The 13,254-nt window shown below is 46.2% G+C and overlaps 2 protein-coding genes across 10 annotated transcripts in view; both read right to left on the bottom strand.

The window, feature by feature from the left end:
- ADPRHL1 (ADP-ribosylhydrolase like 1) overlaps window positions 1–7,591 on the bottom strand; it is a 28,375-nt gene extending 20,784 nt beyond the window's left edge. For all 3 annotated transcript variants that reach the window (XM_070407414.1, XM_070407415.1, XM_070407416.1), the window contains exons 1-2: window positions 7,306–7,591; window positions 1,478–1,642 (exon numbers count right to left, since the gene is read on the bottom strand). In XM_070407414.1, the coding sequence (XP_070263515.1) occupies window positions 1,478–1,642; window positions 7,306–7,519 (379 nt within the window). In that variant the 5' untranslated portion in view covers window positions 7,520–7,591. The remainder of the gene's footprint in view (window positions 1–1,477; window positions 1,643–7,305) is intronic.
- A 2,615-nt stretch (window positions 7,592–10,206) lies between these two features.
- The window catches only part of DCUN1D2 (defective in cullin neddylation 1 domain containing 2), a 32,774-nt gene continuing 29,726 nt past the window's right edge, over window positions 10,207–13,254 (bottom strand). For all 7 annotated transcript variants that reach the window (XM_070408555.1, XM_070408551.1, XM_070408550.1 and 4 more), the window contains one exon: window positions 10,207–12,146. In XM_070408555.1, the coding sequence (XP_070264656.1) occupies window positions 12,067–12,146 (80 nt within the window). In that variant the 3' untranslated portion in view covers window positions 10,207–12,066. The remainder of the gene's footprint in view (window positions 12,147–13,254) is intronic.

Genomic DNA, 13,254 nt, shown 5'->3' with positions numbered 1-13,254 from the left:
CTCTTTACTCCCTGCCTTTGTGCTGTTGCACCATAGGTCTGCTTATACATAATTTATAAACCTTGCAGTACATTGCTATTACTTGCTAAAGTCCATTCTCTTTTAAATACATTTAAATAACAAGTTAAAACATCTCACTGTTTACCCATTGGTGAGAGTTTCCATCAGTCCCCATGCCTTCGTGTGGATCCCTATGTCCATCTGCTGTTCTTTCCCTTCTGCCTGAGTGACTTCCATTAGCATCTGCCAGTGTGACTGCTGGTGATGCCTTCTTCAGCTTTTATTCACCCGAAAAAGGCCATGAGGGCTTGGTTCTGAAAGATAGTTTTTCTGGGTGTAGGATTCTAGGTTGAAGTTGTTTCTTTTCACACCTTAATGATGTTGCTTGGCTAGCTCCTCTCTTATGTTGCTGCTGCTGTCCTTACCTTGACTATGGGACATGTGTTTTTCTCTTTAGCAGCAGTTTTGAGCAATTTGACCACTATATGCCTTGTTGCAGTTTTCTTCGTGTCTTCTTGTATTTGCTTGGAATTTATTGAGTTTCTTGGATCTGTGAGTTTATGGTTTCATCAAATTTGGAAATATTTGGTCCCTGTTTCTTCAAATCATTTTCACTTGTTCCCCTTCTCTCTGCAGAGGATTCCAGCTTCAGGTTGCTGGGTGGCTGAAGTTGTGCCATGGCTCACTAGGTGTCCTTTTCTTATTTTCGGATTCTTTTTTCTCTGTCTGTCCCATTTTGGATAGTTTCCTCAAACTCACTCGTCTTTTCTTCTGAAATGTCTAACCTGTTCATCTCGACCAATGTGTTTTTAAATTCAGACATTGTGGTGTTTTTTCTAGAAGTGTAATTTAGGTCTTTTATTATACCTCCTTGTTTCTACCTAACTTTTTGAAAGTATAGAATACATACTATTTTATATCCTTGTCTGATAAGTCAAGGTGAGGTTTCATCAAGTTTAATGTTCTGATTTTTCTCTTTTTAATTGGCTTTATTTGATTGGATGCCATCCTTCAATGTAAACCCAGAGGGGCAGGTCCCACCTTCAGTATAAACCCAGAGGGGCAGGTCCAGAACCCCAGGAGCCAAGGCCCTGGAGGCAGAGAATGTGGCTACCTAAATACACCCCCCATAAACACATGAAGTCTTCACAGAGACAGACATGTATGCAGGTGGTGTATGTTTCCCTTGATGTTTTAGAAAAAAATTTTTTACAAACTTAACGGGAAACCAGTGGAAAATATTTCTTAAAATAAACTGGGGATGGGTGACAAAACTGGCGGGGAAGCTGGCGTCCTCTAAATAGACGCCCATGCTGCAAGCTGGCTCCCCAGGCGGCACGCTACCCTACAAATCCTGGCAAATCCCTCCCAACCCACACAAAGCGGCCAGGCGGCCGGCTAGTGGGCAGACAGATGGCCAGGGCCCGGGGCGGTTCTCTAGATGTGGCTTTAGAGGCGGAAGCAAGACTTCCCTCACCCTTCTCGTTGAAAGGCGTGTGCCAGGCAAGGAGATAGTTATCCGGCTTCAGCTGAGAGCAGCCGTCAATGGTAGCGGGGTCTGCTCGATGTTCTGGAAGCTTCTCCAGCACTTCCACGTAGTGCTTCACCATCTCCCGGTACAGGTCGTCCAGGCACCAGTAGTCTGGGGGAGGAAGGGGAAGGCGGGATCAGAGCAAGTGGGAGACGAGTCTGCTGGGTAAACCCCAACACAGCAGTGACAACAGAAGGGCAGCGAGTCGGTGGAAGAGGAGGAAGATTTTAGTGACCCATCTCACACCACCCGGGCTACCCAGAGAAATTGGACATGCAGACAAATAATTCGCTTTAGAGTTCACCCAGATTTCAGACATCCTAGTTTGTGGTTGTGCTTATTACTTCAGTTACACACAGGAATCTAGAAAAAACCAAGATGCTTATACGCTAACAGCTCTGTCCATGTGAGGACAAGTGAGACCGACATCTGCCTGTTCCTTGGGGTTTCAAGGACCCACGTCTAACACACTGGGAGCAAGTCTCTCCCATCTTCAATTCCCTTCTTCTCACACCCATGAAACAGCCAGTGCTCCCCAGGCATTGTCCCAAACTGCACCCCACTGCGTGAAGGTGTCCTGGGAACAAGTATGGCCTCAGACCCTAGAAGATCACAGGGCAGGAGGACAGAGGGGCCAACGCACACAGACCACCCGCCGTCTGCCCCGCAGAACACCTTCAATGATTCCACGCAGTCCTCCCAGGACCCTGTCAGGCTCCTATTGGTCACACCCGTGGCCTGTGGGCCGCATGCGGCCCAGCCAATATAACAGTATGTAGGAAACATTTTAATAAAAATGTTGTAATTAATTTTGTATTAATTTTTGTAATATCCTGTTACACATAATTATTCATAACGAACTACAACGTTCGCTAATGACTGATTACTATAATCGTGTTGCATTCATTTCCCTTATGCACCTTATGTACAGGTGCACCATTTCTCTCCAATAATACTAGCAGCAAATATTTTAGCAGCTGATTGCCACATCATTAGTCCTGGACTGACTTGTTTGGTGTGTGCAATAGGAAATATTTCACTTTCGGAGAACATGAAAAATAGGTTTATTTGTGTTACGCTTATTAATTTGTGCAGTTATTCAGTGTCTAGTAAGTTAATGTTCTATTATTTTATGTTAACTAGAAGCCTGGTGCATGAAATTCCTGTGGGGGGGGGGGGCGTCCCTCAGCCCAGCCTGCACCCTCTCCAATCTGGGACATCCCTCTTGCAATCCGGGACTGCTGGCTCCTAACTGCTCACCTGCCTGCCTGCCTGATCACCCCTAACCACTCTGCCTGCCTGCCTGATCACTCCTAACTGCCCTCCCCTGCCGGCCTGATCGCCCCTAACCGCCTCTGCCTCAGCCCCCACCACTGTGACTTTGTCTAGAAGGAGGACCAGACAACCAGAAGATGTCCAGTCTATCTGTTCTAATTAGCATATTACCCTTTTATTAGTAGAGATGATTACTCATTTATTTCAGCCCTTTGTATTCAGCATGTCTCCATTGAAATAAACCTACGTTTCTATGAAAATTGAAGCTTTTGGTTTTTTTGCAGCCCACATAAACGTAAACCTTGTTTATTTGGCCCGTGTTAGCCTTTGAGTTTGACAGGGTTGGGTCACTCTGTTCTTTTTCCAGATAAAGTGCAGGGAGTTATGACTTGCCCAAGGTCAGGGCTGGTAAATGGGTTTCGATTGCAAAGCCTGAGCATTTCTGCCACTAAATTAATCCACAGCCCAGTGGGTTGGTCACATGGGAGAGCAGGCCCTGTGGGTTGGTGGAGGGGCTGCTATGCCAGGCATGGCAGGCAGGTATGGGGCGTCCCTGCCCATGCATCTCTTACAGCCCCCACAACTTTACCTGTGCTAAAACTGTGTTTCAGGCATGTGGACTGCCATCAGGAGCCAGCTACTGCCCCTCCTCTCTTTGGGGGTGGATTTCCCATCTCTGGTGGCTGGTGGTGGGGCGGGGGGAGACCACCTCTCAACCTTCCTGGGCTCAGAGCAGGCAGTGAAGTGTCGTTGGCATGAAAACCCACGGCCCTTCCCCGGGACCAACCAGATCTTTGTCAGGCCTCCTCAGAGCCAGGGGCCCAGCTCAGAGGGCGAGCAAGATCAGAAGTGCACTTGGCAAAACAAAACACTCCCTGGCCCAGGACGAAGCCTCAGGCCTGGCAGTGGCCATGGCAGGTGGCACCCCGTACCCTAGAGTTGTGACCCTTTGGAGACGGGACCTGGCGAAAGAGTGGCTCTGAGTCCTTTGTTGCCATTCTCCAATCTCTTAACAGCAAGGGGAGTCCCAAGAGGCCCAGCCCACAGCTCTGATACTTGGCATTGCCCAGTCTTGAGTAGGGGACAGAGAGGATGCGGCCAGACCTTGGTTGGGGAGGAATGAGTTCTGTCGGTCACAACGCCACTAGAATAAAATTAACCCCTGGCTGGAGGTGCGAGCCACCGGGATCTGTCCAGGCTCTGGAGCCAGCGCTATCAGTTACAGACAGCCGTTCGTAATTAACTCAATCCTGGATTAACTCAGTCCACCGTTCATAAGCCTGGCCCTCCCAGAGTCCCGCAAAAGAATTCCTTTTATTCTGGAATCACATACTTTTTAAAGGAAAAATAGTCCCTAAAAACAAAATGGCAAGTAAAAGCCTTGTGCTGGTTTCAGGCTAGAATTTAAAGTAGAAACATTTTTTTTCAAAGCTGCAGAGCCTCAGACTCTCTCCCCTGAGTTTCTTCACTTTGTGAAAACATGGATCCTCAACTCATTTCTTCTCTCTCTTGCCCGCCCAGTCTCCTAAAAGACAAACCAGCTTATCACATCACCCGTAAGCCTCCCACCTGATCTCATGATAAAGACAAGTCACAATGCCAATATCAGGTTCCTTTGAAAGAAAAAATGTCCACTTTTTAAAATGCGATACTCAGGGAGACGGTGGAGGAAGAGGAATCCGGAGCTGAGCCTGGACAGGCTGCATCTGCTCTGACTTGGGTCAGGCCCCATGTTCCCCTGCGGGCCATGGACCCACAGGTGGCACTTGCTGCTGTCCCCAGTGGGCTAATGACCTCCCCCCCCCCACCCTCATTCTTCCTGCACCAACAGTGACAGGGCTCCTTGGCTTGGCCACGACCGTTGGAGCTGCTGACCCTCAGACATATAAGCCATTGTAAAAATACCGACAGTAATTAATTGCCATGAGTCACCTTCCCATATAACCTAAGCTGTCCCACCTAATCCTCACATAACCTATGACGAAGGTATTGTCATCCGGAAGTAAAGCTCAGAGAGGGGAAGCAGGTTTCTGACCAGTGAGTGGTAGAGAACTAGGAGTGTCATGCTCCAGAGCCCCTAAAGCGGAGCGCCCCCCGTCCTTGGGGTGACAGGCCTACAAGGGAGTCTTTGGTAAACGTGTGTCGAGTGAGCTCTTTGCTCATAAGCTGTGCATACTGGGTTGCCTACCTACCTTGTGGAGTATTAGCTACTTCCTATATCTGGTCAGTATCTGCTTTCATTTAACACTGACCCTTGTAGAGACACATCCAAAAGGAGGACATCACACAGGCTGCACCTGACCTTCCTCATCCTGTTTATTCTATAGCAGGGCAGTGGCCCCCCAGACCACACCGCTACATGGCTTATGGGCTTAAGGCACTTATTAGCGAAACTAAAGTCTGCCAAGATGCAGTTCCACTTTGTGAAAGTCTGCCTCTCTTCGGAAAACATGTTGAAAAACCACTGTTCATTGGGATCCTTGAAATATTTGCATGTCCTGTAACCTCAGGTGGTCGGGACAGTGCTTATCAAGAACTTAGGCATTGGAGCAGGTTGCTTGGGTTCCAATCCCTGGCCTGATGCTCACTCGAATGTGTAGCACTGTGTCAGCTACTTAACCTGTCTGTGTATCGGGTCCCTCACCTGTAAAACTGTAATAATAGCCCGGCCAGTGTGCTCAGTGGTTGAGCATCGACCTATAAACCAGGAGGGCATGGTTCGATTCCTGGTCAGGGCATATGTGTGGGGCGTGTAGGAGGCAGCTGATCGCTGTTTCTCTCTCATCGTTGATGTTTCTTTCTCTCACTCCTCCCTTCCTCTCTGAAATCAATAAAAAAAAAATTTTAAATGAGCCGTTTGAAAACTCAATGTAAATGAAATTTCAACTGAAAAAAATGTTTGCTTGGGTTTTTGGAGGAGAACAATTCAAGGCAGCAGACTTCTCGCATTTTGTCTCATGACCCCCCAGCCAGAGGGTGCTGCCATGTAGAGCAACTCCCCACTTCCCACGCCTGGTGGCTGCGATCACGTAGGGTGAACTCATCTTCCTCCTTAAAAGCAAAGTCCCAAACACTCACAATCCTCTTCAGTGCATACATTTCACGTGGAGGGCAAAGTAGGTCCTATCTCTGCCAACAGGACTTGAACCCATCTAACCTCAGAGAGCAGGTTATGGTCAGAGGTGCCCCAACCTGTGCCAGGTACTGTACAGGACAGAAACACGTTGTGGATTCTGCCATTCACAAAAACTTACTGAAGCGCTCATGGAGATGAGGGCAAACATGAGAGGATGTGTGGACTGTGGACTGTGCGCATACAGCATCCGTCAGACATAAATGAAGGAAGCAAAGTGTAAGCGTATGGACCAGCTGCTTGCACCTGAAACAAGCCATGCTTTTGTTTTGAAAGCCATGCTCTCCAGCAGGTGCCTGGGGGTGGGCATGGCTGCTGGAATGCTATTGAGTACTGTTAAACACCAAGCCCATGGGATCTTCCTGAAAACAGACAGGCAACATTTGGATGTCACAGCTGTGTAGACTCAGAAAGACACTTCACCGTTTTCAACACGCGGTGACACTTTATCTTATCTATGGTGCTTTAGCTCTGCCACTAGCTATTTAGGAACCGGTCACAAAGTAGATGGCATTCTTGTACGATGACCACAGAACTAAATCGAGCGTGCTCACAGCAGCCCCATGGAGTGGTGGGGTGAGCTCATAAGTGAGATTTCATTGACTTAACAGTCACTCTCAGGTTTTAATTTTGCAGCGACATACTAACAATACAGGGTTTCAAAGAGCAAATCACGTGTAGAAAAATAGTGCTACATATTTATACGTTTATCTGAAATTCATATAAAAACATGTTGGTCCTAAATCAACCTGTTGTTTAAAGAATATTTCAATCAACTTTGCTTCCCCATTCCCCAAATTCAACCAATTTTATAGCATTTTCTTAGGACATACTTATATATAAGCAACAATCCAAGCTAAATCATATTTTGGTAGCTGGCGTTTCAACCCTAGTTCAGTGGAATTTAGAAGTAATCCCCAGACAATATTACCTTCATTTGTCCAAATTTCAAAACTGGCATCTTACTTTATATTCTTTTGAAATAAATTCAGAAGAAAGCTTAATATCTGCAGTGAAAAGTTGAGCCCTCACCAGGAACAGCCCCAAAGTCAGATTTAATTGAATTTAATTCCAGAGACAGAGCTCAGCTTAGTAAACACTTTACAAATGAAAAGTCACTGTTTAAGACACCGACTCTGCAGATAAGCAGAGTAAAAGAATATTGCCATCCAAAAAGACTGCACGAGCAACATGAGCTGTGGCACGTCCGATTTGCGGAGGGACACTGGTGTATGTTAAATGACCACTTTAGCAGCGGCACCGGGTGACACCATAGCTGAAACGCCACATCGCCTTCAAAGCCCCAGTGCTTACCACAAGAGCTCGGGTTCACCGGACACACTGAGGGGCAGGGGCCGAGCCTTACCTGTGGTGAGGGCCCTGGCCGTCGCCAGGTGCATGATGGTGTTGTCACTCACAGGCCACTTCTCCGGTGAGAGCACCAGGTGGTCCAGCCCCCCGAGTTTTTGCAGGTCCTCCTGGATCTTCGTGCCTGAAGCACTGTTCTCCTTGCGGGCGTTTCTGTAACCGAGAGCGTCCCCGACACTGCCCAGCAGCATCGCAGCCTGAAATTTCTCCATTGCGGAGCGGCTCCTCTGTCCGCCCAGCTGTTGAGCACGTCCAGCCTCTGTTGCTTCGCGGCAGCGGCAGCCCTCAGTCCACCCCGCTGACCTCCGTTCTGGTCATTGTGTCACTGTCAAGAGCCTCCTCAAATGGCCAAGCACTGCTTTCCTGTCTGCAGGTGGCACCAATGAGAAAACCTTCCTGGACCCCGCAGCTCACAGCGCCTTCTGAAGAGCCACGTGGAAGTGTCAGCTTCCTTCAGCGTCTGGACAGACACAAGCTCCTCAACAGAGGAGCCTGCAGCTTACCCAGAGCATCTAGGCAGCGTCCAGGGCAACTCCCGACGCTCTCTCAAACGCAATGGCTTTCCAGTGTGAGTCTTTGCACAGCATCCTTGGAGAAATGCACTCATTTCTAAATGCTTTAAAGTGTAATTTACACACCGGGAAATTCTCTCATGTCCCGTGCACAGTCTGATGAGCTTGTGCAAAGGGACACTGCTGTGCGTCACACCACAGACCCGCTTTAGAACACTTCTGTCACCCCCAAGTCCCCGTTGCCCACCCGATCCCTGTTCCCCCCATCGCACCCCCAGGCAACCACTTTCCTGCTTTCTGTCTCTATAGTTTTGCTTTTTCCAGAATTTTAAAGAGTTATGTATATGTAGCCTTTTGTGTCTGGTTTCTTTTACTTAGCATAATGGTGAGGTTCATCCATCATGGTTCCATTTGGGGGAAAACTTTTTGGATTATAAAACGTGTTTCTGATAGAACACTGAAAAAAATGCGGAGGGTAAAGAACAAAGCATTCCTGGCTCCAGGGGGAAAGATTACGAAGTGTTCTCACAATTCAATGTTCAACAAAAGGCTCCAAATACCCAGGCTTCAGGTGGCAATGCATGTGAGCACAGAGCAGACCCTCGGTGTGGCATCTGTGATGGTGTCATCCATCGGCATCGGGCGGGCGGGGAGGGGGCGGGGTGGCGGGGAGAGGAGGAGGTAGGGGAGGGGGAGGTAGATGGGATGTCTAAACTGGGGATCTTGAGTTGAAACAAGGCGTTAGGAAGCTGTCATCTCACTGTCCCAGGCCCTCGAGTGACTGCCCCCACTGGGACCGTGCTTCCCCCTTGTCCCCAGGACCTGGGCGCACATCATACCAGAAGAGGGAGGGTATCACACCTGGGCTTCAGAAACACATCTGCTAAAAATGGAATTTCTTTCAATAATAAGAGGATGCTAGAATGCATTTAAATGAACACACAGCACTGTAACAACCCTTGTTAAACATGAGGTTCTGGAACATGATTCCAGCTAGCACAGTTCTGAGAGATCCTGAAGCAAATAGTCCTTTAAAAGCCAGTACAGCCTTAACCAGTTTGGCTCAGTGGATAGAGCGTCGGCCTGCGGACTGAAGGGTCCCAGGTTTGATTCTGGTCGAGGGCATGTACCTTGGTTGCGGGCACATCCCCAGTGGGGGGTGTGTAGAAGGCAGCTGATTGATGTTTCTCTCTCATCAATGTTTCTAACTCTATTCCTCTCCCTTCCTCTCTGTAAAAAATCAATAAAATATATTTTAACAACAACAACAACAACAAGCCAGTACAGACAACCCTGGATTTCTGGGTATGCAGATTCCTTATCCACCAGGACAAGACAGACGACAGCAGTCCTTTTTTAGACAACTCCCACTGTAGGTAGAACAGCACCATTGGGCAGGCACATGTATTGTTGAGGGCAGAGGTATAGTCTAGGGCAGTGATGGCGAATCTTTTGAGCTCGGCGTGTCAACATTTTGAAAAACCCTAACTTAACTCTGGTGCCGTGTCACATATAGAAATTTTTTGATATTTGCAACCTTAGTAAAACAAAAACTTCTATTTTTTATATTTATTTTATATATTTAAATGCCATTTAACAAAGAAAAATCAACCAAAAAAATGAGTTCGTGTGTCACCTCTGACATGTGTGTCACAGATTCGCCATCACTGGACTAGGGTGAGATTCATTTGCTAATTCTGAGGCAGTGGAAACCTTTATTGCAGATGCTAGAAGCAACTCCATACTATGTGGCCTGTGTCAGCAAATAGGAAGAGGTGAGATGAGTTCACTGAGTGGTTCGTGCAACGTTTACTGAGCCCTGACTGTGTGGATGCAGCAACTAACGGAAAAAACCGACTCTGCCTCCAAGGAGCCTGAAGTCTGCGATAGGCATATGACGCTTAAACTTCTACTGAGTTAAAATAACACAATGGCCTGCATCGTGCCGCCAGGACAAAAAAAGAGACGACATCTATTCCAAAAATTCCTGGCAGGCACTGTATGGAGGCATTCATTATGCTTATTAAACCTACTGTGCTTGGTTAATTTGTGTCTTTTCAATATATTTATAGCTTGCATTTCAGTGTATTCTAGTTATATAATTCCTATCAACTCAAGGGCTGTGTATTTTGAGATCTGTAATTTTCCACATGAAAACCATATTAAGTGCCACTATGTGACACTTAAGAAAACCTAAATGCCTGCAGCTGCCAATGTTGGGACATGACCACTTAACTCGGGTGGCAGGCTGGGCACAGGGGGGAATGTCCCTGTCCCTGGGCTATGGAGGCGCCTTTCCTGCAGGGGGCCACCCATGACTGAAGAAGAGGCTGACATCTAGTGGTGAGTACTGGAATAACCGAGGGTAGAATTAAAAGTACACCACACCAGAGAAAATAATTTATTTTAATGTTTCCAAAGTTCTTAGCAGTTTTGTGGCATGCATGACTTAAATGTATATCATAGGAGAAAAAGAAACCCACAGTTTTTTGAAGACCCTTAGTCCCATTACTAATGTTTTGATATATACTGAGCCCATGGAACATTTTTTCCTCATGTAACTTTAAACCTTAAGAATAAGTCTCTGAGCAAAACACTTACATGTCAAGAATGCATGAAGCCTGAAGGATGCTTTGTATTTGCTGAGGTTTTTATTAAAGCTAGCTTTCATAATATAAAATAAATGCTCTCTTAGAATCACAGACTTACAGATAGAGCTGGCCTTGCTTTTTCTTTTATAGACATGGAAGTGGCAGCCTGGGTGAGGTGAAGTGACTTGCCTGGGCCCTGCACCTCGTCATGGGCCGGTGACCCCAGCTTAGCCTGTAGTCTCCAGCCCTCAGCCCCCTTTCCAATCCTCCACTGTCTGCTGCCCTCTTTGAAAGACTTCTATTCAAAAGTATAAATAGTTCCCATAGAGTAAGTATACGCAAACCTTGTGTTGCACATGGGCACTTCCTAAAACACAGTGAATCACACTTTTGGAAGTCAAATCAAAACGACACATTTTAGGCACACTTTCTGTTTACAGGAAATCTGAGTGAATTTCCTGTGTGGAAATAACCCCAATTCACTTGTCTCCTAAACCAGGTTGCGGGCAGGGCAGCAGGCACACTCGTGGCAGGAAGATCCTCTCAAATATGAGGTAGGGTCCACACAATGATTTTTCAAAACTGCACACAAAACTCCCACCTACCCCTGTGCTGTGGGACGGTTCTCTCTGACAAGGCAAACACCAGAAAAATCGGAGGGCAACCTGAGGCAGACAGGCTGCAGCTCACAATGAGATGAAGGTTTCTGGCCTGGTTTTTGGGTTTTTTGGACAATAATGTGTATGTTAGCTTCCAAATGTGCACAACCATACGAAGGGCTGGAGAGTGGACATTATGGAGATTACCGATATGTGAAAGGAACTGACTCACTTGATTTTTAAATCTATAATTCATCATTCATAAAAGAAATATTCTTCATGGAAAACGTCTTTTTAAGTGTAATAAAATACATTTTTTTAAAAAAACATAGTTTACGAAACTTCTTAGGAAGTTCAAATGACATTATTAGAAGTAAAATAGACCTGCTGACTTGCAAGCTGTTTAAAATAAAACTTCCTGGAATTATCACATACATGTGCCATTGCTTTGGAAACTAATGGCTATTAAAAACTATAAAATGATTTTCAGATGAACATCTAGAGAAAATTAAAACAAAAATAGATCTGATAAATCTAGATATTCGATAATTCAAAAAATATAAATCTTGAATTCCTGGCACCAAGTTTAAAAAAATGTTAGAATCCACAAGATCATTTCCTTCTGGGCACACACTTTAGCTTTGACTATATAAAAATATAACATCCTACCAAGGACATAAGTACTTTTTTTAAGTGTAATTACAATATAATTCAGCGGAGTGTGGTAACTGCTGGTGTTCACCTGAAATCATGAATTATCAGCATGCTCTGCAGTCCTGCTAAGAGGCTCTAGGTGCTTTTTCATAAATATAAAAATCATGCAGAAATCTCCTAAAGCAGCAGCGATGCGATCCATCTGCGGACATTCCACAGCAGCTCTCCCTGAGGGTCTCCTATGGAGTCCAGGCTCAGCCACCGTTCCTTCAGGCAGAGTGAGATGCTCATTCCAGTTCCACGGCTTCTGAAATCAGTGACATATGTGCACAGAAACTGACCAAAATGTCTCCTTGCCAGGTGGCAGTTCGTCTTACAATCCTAATCCATGTTCATTTTCTGCCTAGAAAGGGCTGTGTTTGCCACCTGTGACCACGGGTCGTGCATATTCTACGAAATCATCTATAAGAACAGGCCATGCTCCTAAAAACAAACAGATTTTTTAAAAATTTACATTTAGAGCAATATTTTTTAAAATTAATTTCTTTATTGGTTAAGGTATTACAAATGTGTCCTCATTTCCCATTAACCCCCCCCCCCCCCCCCCCCCACACACACACACTCATGCTCTCATCCCCGTTGTCCATGTCCATTGGTCTGACTTATACGCATGCATACAAGTCCTTTGGTTGATCTCTCCCCCTTACCCCCTCCCTCTCCTACTTTCCCTCTGGGGATTGATAGTCTGATCGCTGTTTCTGTCTTTGGAACTGTCCCTGTTCATCAGTCTATGTTTTCTCTATATTCCACAAATGAGTGAGATCATGTGATATTTATCTTTCATTGACTGGCTTATTTCACTTAGCATAATGCTCTCCAGTTCCATCCATGCTGTTGCAAATGGCAATAATTCCTTCTTTTTTACTGCAGCGTAGTATTCCATTGTGTAGATGCACTAGTTTTTTAATCCACTCATATGCTGATGGACACTTAGGCTGTTTCCAAATCTTAGCTATGGTGAATTGTGCTGCTATGAACATAGGGGTGCATATATCCTTTCTGATTGGTGTTTCTAGTTTCTTGGGATATATTCCTAGAAGTGGAATCACTGGGTCAAATGGGAGTTCCATTTTTAGTTTTTTGAGAAAACTCCATACTGTTCTCCACAGAGGCTGCACCAATCTGCATTCCCACCAGCAGGCAATATTTTTATTCAAAGCACTGTTTTCATAATCTAACACTTACAGTTCAAAACCTCAAATGATTTTTAGTTTCCACAGCTTGTGCTTCACTTAACTGCTGAAGTCACCCCAATCTCTGCTTTTGCTGGACCAGGGCCGGCAGATACTGGTGTGCTCGTGTGGGCATGGCCCTCGCTGACGACGGTGGCACACAGGGCTAGCTGGCCCGGTGTTCCCACTGCAGCCTCACGGTTCTCAGCCTCTGCACCAGGCAGTCAGGACCAGGTGAGAGATGCAGCTGCTTTCCTCCACCAGGGATGCTGCGTTCTTCCTGAGCCAGTACCTCACCCAGTCCAAGTGGCCCCCTAAACGCCCAGGATACTCAGACACCACCCAGTGGCCAGCCACAT

This window comes from Myotis yumanensis, unplaced genomic scaffold, assembly GCF_028538775.1.
Source record: "Myotis yumanensis isolate MYYU_CA2020_CCGP unplaced genomic scaffold, mMyoYum1.0.hap1 SCAF_3, whole genome shotgun sequence".
NCBI classification, from domain to species: domain Eukaryota; kingdom Metazoa; phylum Chordata; class Mammalia; order Chiroptera; family Vespertilionidae; genus Myotis; species Myotis yumanensis.
Note: the sequence above shows the minus strand (reverse complement) of the source record. Positions and strands in the feature narration are given on the sequence as shown.